Source organism: Acipenser ruthenus, chromosome 22 (genome assembly GCF_902713425.1).
Source record: "Acipenser ruthenus chromosome 22, fAciRut3.2 maternal haplotype, whole genome shotgun sequence".
Lineage (NCBI taxonomy): Eukaryota > Metazoa > Chordata > Actinopteri > Acipenseriformes > Acipenseridae > Acipenser > Acipenser ruthenus.
This window is the reverse complement of record NC_081210.1, coordinates 30,739,030-30,756,175: the sequence shown is the minus strand read 5'-3', so window position 1 is coordinate 30,756,175 and position 17,146 is coordinate 30,739,030. Positions and strand designations below refer to the sequence as shown.

The window sequence follows — 17,146 nt, the reverse complement described above, 5'->3', positions numbered from 1 at the left end:
GTTCAGTTCACTGAAAACTTTGATTGAATTGAAATGTATTAATTACAGCCATTCGGTCATGCTGGCTCCATGGAGTCTGTGGCAATACACTGCAGATCAGGGGCAGTCCTGCTTTTGTCTGAAAATACTTTAGAAAAACATGGCTGTGCCTTTTTGAAGCTGCTGTTATTACTGAAACTTGTGAAAGGCAAAACCCAAGCGATTCTTTGTATGCACGCTCTGCCCCCTGCAAGTGATGCATCCCTAACACAGAGCGCGGTCCTGGAATGGGCTCTTCAGAAATGTGCTCTTAACCCCTGCGATGTAGGGGTCACTTAGCACCCCGGGTTCACTAGAGCAGGAAAGAAAACACACTGGCGCTGGACTGCCCTTCCGTGCTGGTTTAACACTCCCGAATGCAGCAGGAAGAAGCAGTGATGCAGTATACAGGGATTCAGAGAGGCCTCTGAGAGTGCATGCAGAGCAGGGGAGGCTGTCATGCAAGCACCCAGAGCACCTGAACCAGGAAACAGAGAGCTACACTATATCTGTATACATATACATAGACCACTGCAACTGAACATCCTGCAAAACTGTCAACATAGGGATATTGGTGATTGTCTATTTGAATTGATGACTATATGACCACACGTGCGATTCATTTAAAACAGTCAGAGAAAAGGAACACAGAGCCACGCATGGTGAAACGCAGGAGGCTTTTTAGAAGTGGTTTAAGATGCCTAATTAAAGCACAGAGTGGTCTCACGTTTCCACACATGAGTGCCTATTGTTTTCATATCACTGATTACTGACTGGAAATTGAAATTCTCATGCCCAGAGGTTTTCATGCGGGTAGGTATATGAAGGATATAAATGACACATCTTAAGGTGTTCTAATGAATCTGAACACTGTTGTATATAGTGTATATACTGCTGTATATATGTATATGCATTTGGTTGTTTTAAATGATCCTGAATAAAAACAATTCAGTATATTAACCGGTAGGCATGTTGACCCTGTCCAGATGACGTTTCCCTCGAGGCCCCGCCTCTGTAGGTTATGGCCCCGCCTTCACCGGTGGTGAGCGTGACGTAACGGGGCGGGGTGGAAAGATGGCGGAAGTGCGTCTCTGAGTTGCAGCAGGAGAGAGCAGAGGCACACAGGTTTGCTTTAATTTTCTACCGATGCTTTTGAAATGTGAGCTAGGGCGAACCATCGGTGGCGTGGCAGGGGGTCTCTGTGCGCCTCCGGAGCGGGACAGGGGTCTAGCACCAGCCCGTGGGGTTTGATAAGCCGGTACCAGCAGTACGGTAGCGGGGAAAGGCCTGTATGTTGAATTTAACACAGGGGTGCATCTGCTTCCACCGGAGTTGCCTTTTAGTTTTCCACAAAGAAAAAAACTCCCCAAATCTAGTTCCATTAAACAGTTTAGCAGCTCGGAACCGAACTGCAGTTCGCTGATGTAATTATCCCACGTGTATCTTTAGACTCGGTCCCGTTTTGTTGAGCCCGGAATGCGATGAGTTTGTTTTGGGTGTTGCGTTTGTTGTGTTGTGTTGTGTCAGTGTTGTGTTGTCGTAGGAAAGACTGCTAGTGCTGGCGAGATTATTTTCAAAACAAAGAACGATGTTCTTATTTTATAACATATCGGCCTTGTTTTTTTAGAGTCTGGGTTTCGTTTAAAATAAAATCCTGCATATTCTACAGTCCCCAGTGCGTTCAGATCTACTGCTAGTTAAAAAATGAACCGGCAGTAATCGACTGAGATGAATCAATTAAAAGCGAAATGGAAAAAAGCAGTTGAACCCAGCCCTTGGCTGTGCGGTCATGCGTTTTCTTCAACGGTGCCGCTGTGTACTTCTTGTGCTGCTGGTCTTTCATTTCAACTCTCATTTCCACTTCGTACGGATGGACTGTACAACCTGGATCGTCCTGCTCATTTTCAGTTTTTCTTCAATAAAAAAGCATGCGTGTAGAAAGGTATAGCTGCATCTGTATGTACAGTCGCTCCTTAACCAGTTTCATAGATTTTATTCAGTGTCATCATCCTCAATTCCAGCGTGTCAATTACCCTCCATTCAGAAATCAGCATAGCGTAAACCTACACGAAATGCAAGCATGTTTCAACACAAACCCACATGTGTATTCCAGTGGCCAAGCTTAATCCAAGTCAGGGATCGAAATAAGACTCCCGTTGCATAGCAGCTCCACCCATTCCAGGTTTTAATACCAGCTTGATTAACCACAGTGTAACACACTCAGGTGTGTCTTATTATTAAACTCATAGGTCTTATTTCCATCCCTGCAAGTACAGGCCATAGAAAGCAAGTTTACCTATTTTTAAACGGTTTTTGTTTTCCTATAATTGGGAACAGGACATCCTAGGGAATGGGATCTCAGCATGTCTTTATTGCACAGCTGTCTTTTTAAATAAACAGCTTTTACAGCACACTTACAGCATGCCCTGTGCACCCTTTTTGTTGCAGAAGTGACGAGTGTGTGATTGCGAGCGAGTGAAACGCTCTGATAGAGTGATAGAAACGGAGCGGGCGGAGGAGCACAGCCTTTCCTGGGGTGTCTCTTCCATCCCCCTACCATGATGGGCCCCCGCCGGAAATCCACCAAGCCCCAGGGCGCTGGAGGAGGGCTGGCCGACGTGCGGAAGCAGGAGGAGCCCAAGGACTACATCAACGAGCTCTCCCACGAGGTGCTCTGCCACATATTTAAGTGAGTTTCCTACAGTGGAGGTTTATAGTGAGATCGGATATTCTGGATACGTACTCCAGGATACAGGGTTTACAAAACTGCGTGCCATTGTTCCACGCTGAAAATGATCACGATTCTCACCCGTTTTACACATGTCTACAAATAGGCTAGTGTTGTGTTTTTTTTGTACTGAAATAATAATTGCGCAGGGCTGCTGATCTGTGACCCTGTCCTCTCTCTCTCAGGTACCTGCCCCTGCTGGATATCATGTGCATGGAGTGCTTGTCTCGGAAGCTGCGGGAGGCGGTGATGTTGTACCTGCGGGTGGTGAAGGTGGTGGACCTGTGTGCCGGGCGCTGGTGGGAGTACATGCCCTCAGGTAGGCAGAGCCAGGCAGGTCCATCTCTCTATCAGTCCTCCGTCCGCCTGAACGCAAGCTGCAAAGACAGAAGCTGTTATATAAAAAAGAATACATAAATAAATAAGTGAACAGATCTTGTTAGTTCTGCTCACACGGTTTGTATTTGCACAGCTAGCCTGGGCACAGACAGCCAAAACAAAAGTGAGCGCTGCAAACAACCGCTTGAGGGGAGCGTCAGAAAGAGAGGTTTATACACAGAGGGTCTTTATATACAGGTAATTACAGTACTCCTGGGAAGTACATTACACATGGGGATACGTCACAATGGGCAGGCTTTTCAGTTGTTTTATAGAATGTTTTTTTTTGAAAAGTGAAACTGAAGAATTACTAAAACAAAGCCAGCCCCTGTCCTCCCCTCCCCTCCCCTCCCCTCCCCACCCCAGGCTTCACAGACTCCAGCTTCCTGATACTGCTGAAGAAGATGCCAGACCTGGAGCAGCTGTACGGCCTGCACCCCCGATACCTGGAGCGGCGACGGGTTCGAGGACACGAGGCATTCAGCATCCCCGGGGTCCTGGAGGCTCTGCAGGCCTGCCCCTCACTGCTGGTATAAACACACACACACAGCGCATAGACAGACACACAGACACACCACATAGACACACAGACAGACAGACAGAGAGGACATACCGCTTAGACAGACGCACACAGCAGAAAGACTATTTAAAAAAAAAAAAAAAATGTTTAGCACATTTATGGCTGCTTATAGCCCAGTAATGGTTTCCATTGTTTTCTAGTGCCTGTGTAAGTCCCTAATGGAAGCAGAGTTTTTGCACTGCGTGTGTGATTGACGGAGGGGTGAGTCGTAACGAGCTGCGTTTCCTCGGCAGGGAGTGGAGACGTCCCACTTGGAGCTGGTGGAGGCCATCTGGAACTACATGCCTCAGGTGCACGTTCTGGGAAAATTCAGGAACCGGAACGGGGCGTTCCCGATCCCTCCAGAAAACAAGCTCACCATTCCCATCGGTGCCAAGATCCAGACCCTCCACCTCGTAGGTAGGCTGTGCTCCCTGTGTCGTATTAGAGCCCTTGAAATTGAGAACGCCGTCTCTTGTTGCTGCTATTCTCAAAGCTTGTGTCTTCATTGAAAAAGCTGCTAAGCATGCAGTAAAGTGGAGGGAATGTCTTGCATTCCCTCTGCAAATGCAGAACTGAGAGAGGCTGGCACAAGCCTGCAGCCTGTAGCACAGTCAGCAGCAGGGCCAGTGTTTGCAGTGTCGCGTAGCTGACTGGTGCTGCTTCCTGTGTGCTCCAGGAGTGAATGTGCTGGAGATCCCCTGCGTTCCCTTGCTGAGACACCTCTATCTGAAGTGGGTCCGCCTCACCAAGCCCCAGCCCTTCAAGGACTTCCTCTGCGTCAGCCTGCGCACCTTCGTCATGAGGAACTGTGCAGGTGAGCCATGCCTGAAACAACCATACGGGGGCTGTGTCTTCTACAGGGGGAATCAAACTAGGAGCCTGGGATTGTGTGTGTGAGTAGAGATATGTAGTCTGTAAAGCCTATCTATAGAGGGATAGGTTGAGTAATATATTGATCTGTTATATATGTATATTCAAGCCGTCTGATACAGACTCCCTTCAGAAGGCTGGATCACATCAGTTCTGTTATTCTTGTATCGGTGCATGTCTAACGGTGCCCTCCTGCTCCCCGCAGGCCCCACTAACTCCCTGAAGTACGTGCCCCTGGTGACGGGCCTGGCCTCGGCGAGGAACCTGGAGCAGCTGGAGCTGGTGAGGGTGCCCTTCCTGGGGGGGCTGATTCAGCACGTGGTGGAGGACAGCTGGAGATCAGGTGAGAGGGCTGCTCTGGTGCCTTCCGTCCTTCATTTCAATCATGCATTGGTTAAAGCTGGAGTCATTGGGCTTGTTTTTTTTTGGCCAGCTCAGGGTCATGCACTAAAGAAGAGACATTTTAATATAGAATTGTTTCTCCAATTTCTCTAATTTATCAGAAATAAATGTTTCATAGTTACAATATGTAACCATGAAACAGACAGTTGTGCTAAATGTAGAAATACTAAAAAAAACTTTAATAAATGTTTAATCCCCCAGAAAGTCTTTTTCAGTGTCAGTGGGTATTTTATATTTCTGGATGGCGGTTGTTTTTGTAAAATCCCTTTTTGGAGAATCCGCTGTATATGGAGAAATCCCTCTCCTGTGTATTAGTGTGTGCTCTATAAGGAAGTGTCTGTGCAATGGCCATGACATTCTTGAAAGAGCAACACAAGTACCAAGCATGTGTTGTTCTGTATCGAAGAACACGGAATTACTAACCTGATTCCGTCTGTGTTCCAGGGGGGTTCCGGAACCTGCACACCATTGTGTTCGGAGCCTGTAAGAATGCACTTGAAGTTGACCTGGGCTACCTCATCATTACTGCTGCCCGAAGGTGAGAGAGAGAAATGGGTAAAACATTGACGCTGCTGGAGGCAGTACAGATAAATGATTTCACATATTCTGCTAGCACCCTGGTTGTAAGGCAACCTGCACATGACAGCACAGCGATGTTCAGAAGCTCCTCTCCAGCGTGCCTCCTGTTTCACACCCCAGTAAACTGCGTGTTACTCTAGAACAGCCGTACCTTGTGTGTACCTTGTGCAGCGAGACGTATATAAATAAGGCAGGTATGAAGTGCTGTGTTTTCCAGGCTGCACGAAGTCCGAATCCAGCCTTCCCTCACCAAAGACGGGGTGTTCTCTGCGCTGAAGATGGCAGAGCTGGAGTTCCCCCAGTTTGAGACTCTGCACCTGGGATACGTCGATGAGTTTCTGTTACAGTGTAAGCGCTCGCACATTCTTTATTAAACATCAGCTTGGTGGGGCGGCTGCATCGTTGTAATTGTAATTGAGGACTGTGAAATGTTAGGTCATTTTAGGTTAGTGCTGTTCAGGGTCTGTGAAACCAGCCGTTAATGAGTCACAATATATTTCAGTTGAGCCACAACTTCAAGCATTGATGACGGCACTATCCAAAATGTTTGTCACCTTGATGTTTTTAAGTGTAGGTGACATTGACATGATTAAGGCTAACCGTGGCAGAGAGGGGTGTGCTCCCAATCTGTAGGGTGGTTACTTCTAATCTATGTGTGGCTTTACAGTTCCCATACCTGGACTGGTAGTTGATTGTTGATGACGGGTGATCATATTAATCCAGCTCTAAATCTACAGGGGCTATTATGTGTTTCTTTCTCCGTTCTCAGGTAAAATGAGCCATGCTGACCTGGTGAAGTACGGCTTGGCGGACGTGACGGAGAACCCTGGCATCATCACCGACATCGGAATGAAAGCGGTCAACGAGGTCTTCACCTCCATCAAGTACCTCGGCATCTACAACTGCCCCCACCTCCACACCCCACACACCTGGATCACAGGTACCCCACCTTCACACACACTCACCTGGATCACAGATACCCCACCTCCACACACACCTACCTGGATCACAGGTACCCCACCTCCACACACACCTGGGTCACAGGTACCCCACCTCCACACACACCTGGATCACAGGTACCCCACCTCCACACCCCACACACCTGGATCACAGGTACCCCACCTCCACACCCCACACACCTGGATCACAGATACCCCACCTCCACACACACACACACACACACCTGGATCACAGGTACCCCACCTCCACACACACACACACACACCTGGATCACAGGTACCCCACCTCCACCTCCACACACACACCTGGATCACAGGTACCCCACCTCCACACACACACCTGGATCACAGGTACCCCACCTCCACACACACACACACACACCTGGATCACAGGTACCCCACCTCCACACACACACACACACACACCTGGATCACAGGTACTCCACCTCCACACACACACACACACCTGGATCACAGGTACCACACACAGACACACGCGCACACGCATACACACACACTCACTCTTCAAAAATCAGACTAATGGCAATCCCAAGATTTTTGTAGCGATTGTTGAAATGTAATACACACAAGTCTTGGCTTCTCATAATGTCTGATACTGATGACCTATCCACTGTAACAAAAGCACCCGGGTGCTTTATAAAACACTGTTTGATATTTTTCAACTTTGAAGGCTGCCAGTAAATGACAAAGTACACAGGTTAGGACTGTAACCTTGTTTGAGTCGGGATGGGTATTAAGGACGCTCCCTGTTCCCAGATCACTCCCGCTGGAGCCGGCTGGTGGACCTCACCCTGGTGCGCTGCCATGCCATTAAACTGGAATCCTTCAGCCAGTTCATTGAGACGCTGCCCAGCCTGGAGTTCATCTCCCTGGACCAGATGTTCAGGGAGCCGCCCAAGGTGATCTGCCTGCTCTGCCCCCGGCTCGAGGGCACAGGCTTCTGTATGTGTTTATTTGGGTTCATCCATCACTGTTAGACTCAACTGTGCTGAATTTAGAAACTTCACAACAATGGTACTGTGCTGTTTGTTTTTGTTTTGTTTTTGGGAGAGAAAGACTTGTCATTTGTATTTCGAAATGTATTTCTGTTGGACAATAATGAAAATTTTGGTTAACGATTAATGGTTACCAAAAAATCACAAAGGTTTCCCTGTAGTAAAAGCATAGCAAAGTGTAATAAAGCACAGTGAAAGCATGGTAAAGCACAGAGAGGTGTGTAGTAAAGCATATTTAAAAACATGGATAACCGTGGGTAACCATGGGTAAATGCATTTCCAGGTGTAATGAGTCGCGCTGGTTCTCTCTGCATTTCCGGGTGTAATGAGTCGCGCTGGTTCTCTCTGCATTTCCGGGTGTAATGAGTCGCGCTGGTTCTCTCTGCATTTCCGGGTGTAATGAGTCGCGCTTGTTCTCTCTGCATTTCCGGGTGTAATGAGTCGCGCTGGTTCTCTCTGCATTTCCGGGTGTAATGAGTCGCGCTGGTTCTCTCTGCATTTCAGGGTGTAATGAGTCGCGCTGGTTGTCTCTGCATTTCAGGGTGTAATGAGTCGCGCTGGTGCTCTCTGCATTTCCGGGTGTCATGAGTCGCGCTGGTTCTCTGCATTTCCGGGTGTCATGAGTCGCGCTGGTGCTCTCTGCATTTCCGGGTGTCATGAGTCGCGCTGGTTCTCTGCATTTCCGGGTGTCATGAGTCGCGCTGGTTCTCTGCATTTCCGGGTGTAATGAGTCGCGCTGGTTCTCTCTGCAGGGCTGTGCCCGCGTGGGTCTGAGTGCCGGCACAGGGATCGGAGTCTCCTCGGCTCTCGTCAGCAACCAGAACTCCAACAACGACAACGACAACAACAACAACAACAACCACCATCAGAACAACAACGGCAACATCGCGCCGCCCGGGAACGATGAGGCGAGAGAGGAGGGGGGCGCCCCCGAGCAGCAGCTCCACGCCGAGGGTACGGCACGGGGCCCGTCAGTTCTTCTAGCTATTTTTATTTTTTTAAACTAGAAACTTTTTCATTAAAGACAATGTGCAGCTGTGTTTCCTTTTGCTGACATTTATTTTTCTTTTCTGGGTAAAGAGGTGCCCAGTTTGTGCTGGGTCAGAAGATGTGTGTGTGTCAGTCAGTGTCAGGTTTGAAACGCCCCCCTCACACTCTCTCTCCCCCTCGTCCTGCTGCACTCTTTCCAGAGCTCCACGGCATGGAGGAAGCTGTGCAGGAGAACGTGGAAGCCGAGGCCGAGGCAGGGGTTGTAGCAGGCAGTCCACAGGACACCCCGGGACCCACACAGACTGTCAAACCCATGGAGGTGGACGAGGAACAAGCAGGTACGACATTTCTGATTATACAACAGCAAGGGTTGTCCCCTCGTAGCCAGAGCTCAAGCAGTCGTTTATCAAATGAATGCAATGCCCTGTCCACCTTTAAATCCAGGCTTAAAACATGTGCGTGTGTGCGTTTGTTTGTTAGTAGCTAGCAGTCTAGTGCTTCGGTAGTTTGTTAGTATGTAAGGCTCAGTAAGCACACTCGCTCAGTTCCAAAGCTGTGTGTCTCCCTCAGGCCCCAGCGGAGTGCAGCCCGCAGTGAAGAAGCTGCCCATAGTGGTGCCCGATTCAGACAGCGAAGACGAGGAGGACGGAGAGAGGACGGCCGGCACTGAGGAGCGGGCGACTCCAGGATACGCTGAGGATCCAGGGAAACACAGCAGTGAGTTTTCATAACAGCAGCACACACAGATCTGAAAGCACAGCAGTGACTCCAGTCCTGGTCTAAATTCTTTAGTTGACCCAAATCAACCTCCATCCAAACCCTGACGTAGTTAATGATGTCATTGCTAAACCTGGAGCGGAGTGGCTCTTCTGGACACCCCTGCTCTAGAGCCAAGTCATTGTGTCACATTGTAATGGCGCAATGCCCCCCTTCTTCCCCAGGTAAAGGGAAGACCCCCCTGCGACGACGAGGGGGCCCCGTTCCGGAGCAGTGCTGTGAGAAGGGCTGCCAGGTGACCAGCGAGCAGATCAAGGCCGACATGAAGGCTGCCGTCGAGACCCCCGAGCGGGGAGGCAGGGGGGAGAGCTCGAACCCGGGTCGCACGGGGGATGGGAGATGCATGTGCTCCATGCGCTGGAGGGACGCCTCTGCTGCTAGTCGAGTGCAGCCAGGGGCGGGAGGCAGCAACGAGGGAGTGGTGCGCTGCACTTGCAGCAGGACTCGGCCCACTGCAGAGGGCAGAACTCGAGCCGGCGCAAACGAGCCTCCCGGCAGCACAGCCAGAGAGCAGGGGACAGGCCCTGGAACACTGCCCGGGGGGGCAGGGCGTGGAGCCATTGAGACCCCTCCCAGGACTCAAGGTGGCCCAGTGCTGCAGGGCAGCAGTAGGACTAGTGGGCACTCCTCTGAGGAGGGGGCAGGGGGTAGGGGGCAGGACAGGAGGCTGAGCGATGGGTACCCACACCGACCCGTCACCAGAGCCAGGAGCAGGCTGTCCCTCGTGCCTCTGGTCCCCGAGACAGGTAGGGTTCATCGGTACCTCTGTAGTGCTGCTGCAGGATAACCAACCGACCGAACACAACATGGCATCACATTTTACTTACTAGAGTGCCTGGATGCAGTGTGGAAGGCAGTGTGTTTGAGTGGCTCATTGGTGAGAGTGCTGGGCTGCAGTGTGGAAGGCAGTGTGTTTGAGTAGCTCAGTGGTGATAGTGCTGGGCTGCAGTGTGTTTGAGTAGCTCAGTGGAGAGAGTGCTGGGCTGCAGTGTATTTGAGTAGCTCAGTGGTGAGAGTGCTGGGCTGCAGTGTATTTGAGTAGCTCAGTGGAGAGAGTGCTGGGCTGCAGTGTATTTGAGTAGCTCAGTGGAGAGAGTGCTGTGCTGCAGTGTGTTTGAGTAGGTCAGTGGTCGGAGTGCTGGGCTGCAGTGTGGAAGGCAGTGTGATTGAGTCGCTCAGTGGTGAGAGTGCTGGGCTGCAGTGTGGAAGGCAGTGTGATTGAGTCGCTCAGTGGTGAGAGTGCTGGGCTGCAGTGTATTTGAGTAGCTCAGTGGTGAGAGTGCTGGGCTGCAGTGTATTTGAGTAGCTCAGTGGTCGGAGTGCTGGGCTGCAGTGTGGAAGGCAGTGGGTTTGAGTGGCTCAATGTTTAACTTTGTCAAAGTTGTTATATTGCTCCAAACTTTGAATGAAAGTTTTAACTCTTCCCTCGTAGAGCTCTCCAAACCAAAGCCGCGGGCCGCTGTGAAACGGAAACGAACCGCAGACAAATCCACGAGCACCAGCGACCCTGTCACTGAGGACGACCATGTGCAGGTACGAGAGAGGCAGCCTAAACTGACAAAACACAAAGAGATGCAAAAGAACCGAGACTACTGTAGGCTACAAGCTACACAGCGCTAGCCAGGATGTTGTTATGGATCTCGCAGTGGAAATCCCATTGTGCATTTGGATCGGCTCTTTATAAAGGAGACGTTCTAGAATTGTGTCTCGTATTGTCCTGCCCCATTTTGTTGAGTCAGAGACCACCCCTGGAATTGGTGTATTAAGTTAAGCAGTACTGCTCATAGCCACTGGGTGGCAGTGTTCTCTGCTAAGTTCTGTGTCTCTGTGCTTTGCAGGTGCTGACTCTAAAATCCAAAAACCTGGTGGGGATCACGTTAACAAACTGTGGGATAACAGACTTAGTGCTGAAAGACTGCCCCAAAATGATGTTCATTCACGGTAAGGTGGACATGTGTGTCTCGTGTGGCGTTTTCTGAGTTTTGTGTTTTCTTGGCCTGATCTCTTCTCCCTCTTCCCAGCTACCAGGTGCCGGGTGCTGAAGCACCTGAGGGTAGAGAACGCCCCCATTGTGAACCGCTTCGATTACGCACAATGCAAAAAGCTCAACATGGATCAGGTGCTGGACCAGATACTGCGCATGCCCCCCGAGAGGAACCGCATCATCTACCTGCGCCCCATGCAGCAGGTGCGGTTCAGACGAGCTAGCGAGTACAGATAGTCTGGCATGGGCTTGTGTTGTGGGGCCTTTTATTACAGCAAGGTTTTGATTTCTTACGGTAAGGCGGCAGCTGCACGTCATTGTTTCTAAAACCTAGAAAAGAAATCCTGCTGCAGACTCCTCACACTGATGATGAAGGTATTCTGCTGAGATGTTGACTTGACATTGCAGGGGAGCACACATGTTGTCCTTGGGGTCCAGACTGCTCCAAGTTTTATCTGTGTCTTTAAACAATGAAAGACCTGGAAGGAGGTGACATGGGATCGTTTCAGTAATTCGGGGTGCAGGTGGAGCGACGTGCAGGGGTGCTCCGGACACCTCCAGGGCTGGATCTGTGCTCCCCTGTCCCCTGGCGTTGTGCTCAGCAGACCGCTGCCTCCTGGCTCTTACCTCTCGCTGGTGTTCTCTGCAGGTGGACACGCTAGCCCTGGAGAAGAAGATCTTCTGTGGACCCTATCCGTACCACGTGTGCATCATCCACGAGTTCAGCAACCCCCCCAACGTGAGGAACAAGGTGCGCATCCGCAGCTGGATGGACACCATCGCCAACATCAACCAGTGAGTCCTGTGAGGGGCGAGGCAGCACAGGAGAGCCTGCAGCTTGGGGCTGTGGCTGCTACTCTTCACATAGACACACAGAGAGGGCTGCATTGTCATGTGCTGGCTTCTGTTCTATTAGATTATATTATATTGCATTGTATTATATAATGCGTGCTTTAAAAATGCAAAGTTCACAATCAGTGCAAGTCTCAATGGACATGCACACTGATAGATACAGTGGATAACGAAGAACATGCTGCACATTTAAAATCTTGCAGCTCTGCGGTTACTGTGATTTCTCTCAGGTTTCCCCTAATTTTGTTTTTTATAAAAAAAAAAAAAAAAAAAAAAAATCCCATCTTTATAGAGGTTTTAGGGTTTTGTTGTATTTGATTGATACATTAATACAAATTTAAAATGTATTTACCAAAAAAAAAAAAATCAGCTCAACACATATTTTAGTAAATGATGAAATTTGTTTTAATCCATTTATTCAAGCATAATAATTTTTATTAAAATAATAGAGACAGGCATCAGGGCTTGTGTTTAACAGGGAACGCTGGCCTTGACATGAGTTCAGCCGGCCAGCAGATGGCAGTGTCCTCACAGCAACATGTCCACCATGTGGAGGTGTGTGCTGTCTGTTACCATTGTTAACCATTTTTGGCATTAAAAGCAATGGCGAAACTCTGTGCACTAATAGTAAGCTGCTGTCACGTTGTCACAGAATCGATGAACTTGTTAAGGACCCTGCCTCGCGTTTGACCTGCTCTTGAAGGTATTAAAGGTTGTCCCTGGGGGTATTGTCTAGCTCACTGTGCTTTGCTGCTTGTTGGTTTGGATGCTGCAGAGCTGCCCTTGCTGTGGCCTCTGTTTCATTCCTGTCCTTTTCTCTTTGCGCTTCACAGAGAGCTCATCAAGTACGAGTTTTTTCCAGAAGCCTCCCGGACGGAAGAGGATGTAAAGAGGCACCCGCACTACCCCTGGGGGCGGGACATCTACACTCTGGAGGGTGAGTGACAGCCTGCCTTCCGGTCAGATTCCAGGCCCTTCATGTGCAGTCCCTGGATTGGTTAATGCTGGCTATACAGTTGCACAATCAGCATGTCTTCTTCTCAAGTACAAATCTGCACTGTGGGCTCGGTCAATAGAAACAGTCGCTCCTGACGTCAACCTCTCAGCAATCATTTGTAGAAGAAACTAAATCAAGCAGAACACAACCAGGAGGGCATTCGCCCAAAACAATTCTCAAACTGCACTTCTAGCTATTGTTTTTAAACCTATAAATAAACTAAGTTTCCTTTTAAAGACAATGTGCAGCCAAGATCCCTTTCTTTTTCTTTTCTGGGTAAAGAGGTGCCCAGTTTGTCCTGAGTTAGATGTGTGTGTGCCAGACAGTGTCAGGTTTGAAACATATTCTCTCTCTCTCTCTCTCTCTCTCTCTCTCTCCTTCCTCCCTCCCTCCCTCCCTCTCTCTCCTTCCTCCCTCCCTCCCTCCCTCTCTCTCCTTCCTCCCTCCCTCCCTCCCTCTCTCTCCTTCCTCCCTCCCTCCCTCCCTCCCTCTCTCTCCTTCCTCCCTCCCTCCCTCCCTCTCTCTCTCTCCTTCCTCCCTCCCTCCCTCTCTCTCACCCCTTCTCCCTCCCTCCCTCTCTCTCACCCCCTCTCTACCCCTCCCTCTCTCTCTCCTCTCCCTGTCTCCCCCCCCTCCCTCTCTCTCACCTCCTCCCTCTCTGCAGGTCTGGTGGATGGCGCCCCCTACTCGATGATCACAGACTTCCCATGGCTGCGATCGCTCCGCACTGCCGAGCCCAACAGCTACGCACGCTACGACTTCGAGGATGACGAGAGCAGTGAGTTTGTAATCCCAACACTCCCCAGGGCCAGTCTGCAGGCTTACTGAGAGAGCTGCAGCGTGGAAGGCAGTGGGTTTGAGTAGCTCAGTGCTTAGAGAAAGCGCTGGGCTGCAGCGTGGAAGGCAGTGGGTTTGAGTAGCTCAGTGGTTAGAGAAAGCGCTGCGCTGCAGCGTGGAAGGCAGTGGGTTTGAGTAGCTAGAAATGTAGTAATTTAGTGCCCTGTGGACAGATGAATTGCCGTTTTGGACTGGTAGTGCATCCCTCTTTCTCCTAACCCCTCTCACCCTCTCTCTCCCTGCTGCAGCCACCATCTACGCCCCGCGGCGGAAGGGCCAGCTGTCTGCGGATATCTGCATGGAGACGATCGGGGAGGAGATCTCGGAGCTGCGGCAGAGCAGGCGGGGCGTGTTCCAGAGAGTGGTGGCCATCTTCATCCACTACTGCGACGTGCGGGGCGAGCCGGTGGAGGACGATTACATATAGCCAGCTGCAGGACCCTCCGAGAGAGGGGGGAGACTCCACCGCCATCCCAGTCAGTGGAGCGTCTCTACAAAGCTAGACACCCCACCCTCCCCGAGTATCTAATGCTGCCCTTCACTGTCACACCTGCACGTGGTTCAGCAGCCTTGCTGAGGTACTTTTCCAGCTACAGCAGAGACATGTCCAAGTCTGTCTTCCCTTTCACCCCCTTCCAAAACTGGCTTGCGCCTGATTGAAGCGTGCCCTACGGAGGCATTGGCCCCGTTGCATTGTTTAGGAAAGGGTGCGTGCGTGCATCCAGACTAGAAGAGTGAGTGTGTGGATTGTGCTGCTTTTAATGTACATGGAAAACGCTGCGCAGTGTCTCTGCTGACCAGGATGGGATAAGGCTGCACGGCGAATGCACAGCTGCTGTAGATGGAAACTTGTGGGGCAGCACGCTTTCCTAAGAGCAGGGGACTAGCCGTAGAGCAGGAGGGCAGTACAGTGCTGCCGTGAGATGTCTGAAATGTGAGAGGGACGACGTTTTGTTGTTTTTTTGCTTCCTACCTCTGGTGCTCACAGATCGAATCAAGCTTTCGAGAAGCACCCAGTTCCAGAGCTAGGAGCACACGAGCGACAGACCTGCCAGAGTCTCTGCTTTTTGTGATGTTTTACTGTCCATCTGCGTGTTTTATTGTGGTTTGTTTTTTTGTTGAGTGTTTTACTGTTTTTCTTTTCAGACTGGAAGGTGATGTCAGACTTCCCCTTTAAATCCAAGCCCTGTAAAGTCCTTCACTCGAAGGCTTGTCCCGGTGACCCCTAGATTTCTCTGTTGAAACCAGTGAGAGCGCACTGCCTAGAACCGGGTCCAGGGTCCAGGTGACATCCCCTTCCAGTCCGGAAACGAAGGGCATGTCTGAGTGGAGAGAGAATAACAAACGATATGTGTGTGATTCGCAGCACAGAAAACATCACGATAAAGTCAAGGCACTAATCAATGCTGATAATACAAATGAAAAAGCCATTAACCTGTCGCTTCTGTGCTTCATGCTCGTAAGCATCTAACTATGCCCGGGTGTGTCTCCTCCCCTCCAGGCTGCTGGGAGACTGTCCCCCGTCCCCTGTCCCCTTCAGCTGTATAGCAGCACCCAGCCATGTATAGAGAAGGTGTGTACAGATATGAAGAGCTGTTGGGATTGTCTGTTATTTTTTGCTCTCATATGTTTTATAAGAAAAAAAAATACATAACCGATTTGAGTTATTGATAAAAGGGAGAAGAATGAGTGAGTGTGAGGAAATGCATCTTGATTGTACTCGTTAGCCAGGCTTGCGAGCAGATAACTCTTAGTATTTTTCTAGTTGGGACGACAGTTTACCTTCAGCCTCTGAGATCGGAGGCATCGTTTACTCCTCATTTTTGTGCCTTTTTTACTTTCAAACTGGAAAGTGTTTTTTTTCGACTGGCTCTTGGGAATGAAGTCATGCCTGGAAGGTGATTTTTTCCAGTTTATAATGGGGAAGTAACTTTTCATGATGATGCTGATGACATGCCATGGGTGACCCGGAACATTTATTCAGGTCCAGCTGCATTTACTGCTAATGAACCACACGCTCCTGTTTGGCTTGTCTGGGTGCATCGAGAGAGATCCTCTGATCGGGTTGCTGGTCTCTATAGAGACTGAAGCAGCGACCGCGGGGATGATCATAGCCGGCTTGGCTGTGCTCTTCTCACGAGGTCAGGCACGCGGACGCACACAGAGAGAGAACTTTCTGTACAAACTGCTGGACGTGGGAGCTCCAGATCATCGCTGCTGCAGGAACACACATGGCAGAATCTGTTCAGAGACCACCTGTCTGTCACAGAAGTCGTACCAGAACGCAGAACAGACCCACAAGGCCATGGTAGAGCAGAACTGACCCGGATCAGGTACTGACTTGTGGGGAGTGTGTGCTCTCCTCCCCTCCCAGCCATGAAACTGGGGAAGAAGCAGCAGGGCAGTCCAGAGAAAAGGAAGAGGGGCTCCTGGAAATATTTTCCACTTAATGAAATCAATGATAATGCTACGTATGTGCCAGCCCTGGATCAGATGATTTAGATCGTTCTGGTGATGGTTCTAAGCAGGACACAGAAGTGGCTTGCAGACAGTGAAGAATTGCTCTTGTTGCACAGCAAGGTTTCTTGTTTCGACGGGGAGTTTCAGACCCTGAACTTGAGTCTCTTGAGACAGTGTTTTACCGAGTTCCTGCAGAGAAGCAAATGGGAATTACTTTCTGTTTAGTTTTTTTGTAGTTTTGTTTGTTTTGTTAGTTTTTGTTTTTTGTTTTTTACACAAAATCGAGAAAAAAAGTGTTTGTTTGGAGCGACTGTTTAATACGATGTGATGCTAGGAAATTTCTAAAAATAAAACATATTTATTTCTACATTATACGTTATATTTGTTATTTCTCGAGGAAATAAACATTTACAATAAAATCTTTTCTTCCAAGTACTTTTTTTTTTTTGTCTCTGTTCAAATAATCTCGTTTCCAACACAGTAAAGTTCTAGGAAATTATCTTTGTGCACACGCACAAATAGTCTACAAAGATTACCATGGGACCACACTGTCCCTGTGTCTCCACTCTGAACACAGGACCACACTGTCCCTGTGTCTCCACTCTGAACACAAGACCACACTGTCCCTGTGTCTCCACTCTGAACACAAGACCACACTGTCCCTGTGTCTCCACTCTGAACACTGGACCCCACTGTCCCTGTGTCTCCACTCTGAACACAGGACCACACTGTCCCAG

General features: G+C 49.7%; 1 protein-coding gene across 5 annotated transcripts; it reads left to right on the top strand.

The window, feature by feature from the left end:
* Window positions 1-995: 995 nt before the first annotated feature.
* Window positions 996-16,781, top strand: LOC117413344 (F-box only protein 38-like). 5 transcript variants are annotated; one of them, XM_058996527.1, is made up of 22 exons: window positions 996-1,143; window positions 2,467-2,707; window positions 2,932-3,065; window positions 3,491-3,654; window positions 3,938-4,103; window positions 4,363-4,500; window positions 4,762-4,899; window positions 5,403-5,496; window positions 5,755-5,885; window positions 6,307-6,477; window positions 7,274-7,416; window positions 8,265-8,466; window positions 8,703-8,840; window positions 9,073-9,219; window positions 9,444-10,025; window positions 10,712-10,812; window positions 11,118-11,220; window positions 11,301-11,467; window positions 11,913-12,058; window positions 12,949-13,052; window positions 13,777-13,890; window positions 14,198-16,781. In XM_058996527.1, the coding sequence occupies exons 2-22, from the start codon at window positions 2,577-2,579 to the stop codon at window positions 14,374-14,376; spliced, it is 3,393 nt and encodes a 1,130-aa protein (XP_058852510.1). In that variant the 5' UTR covers window positions 996-1,143; window positions 2,467-2,576; the 3' UTR covers window positions 14,377-16,781. The 5 variants fall into 5 exon arrangements, with proteins under 5 accessions (XP_058852510.1, XP_058852508.1, XP_058852509.1 ...); XM_058996525.1 differs by having other exon boundaries at window positions 5,740-5,885; XM_058996526.1 differs by lacking the exon at window positions 996-1,143 and adding an exon at window positions 1,214-1,307 and having other exon boundaries at window positions 5,740-5,885.
* Window positions 16,782-17,146: the final 365 nt, after the last annotated feature.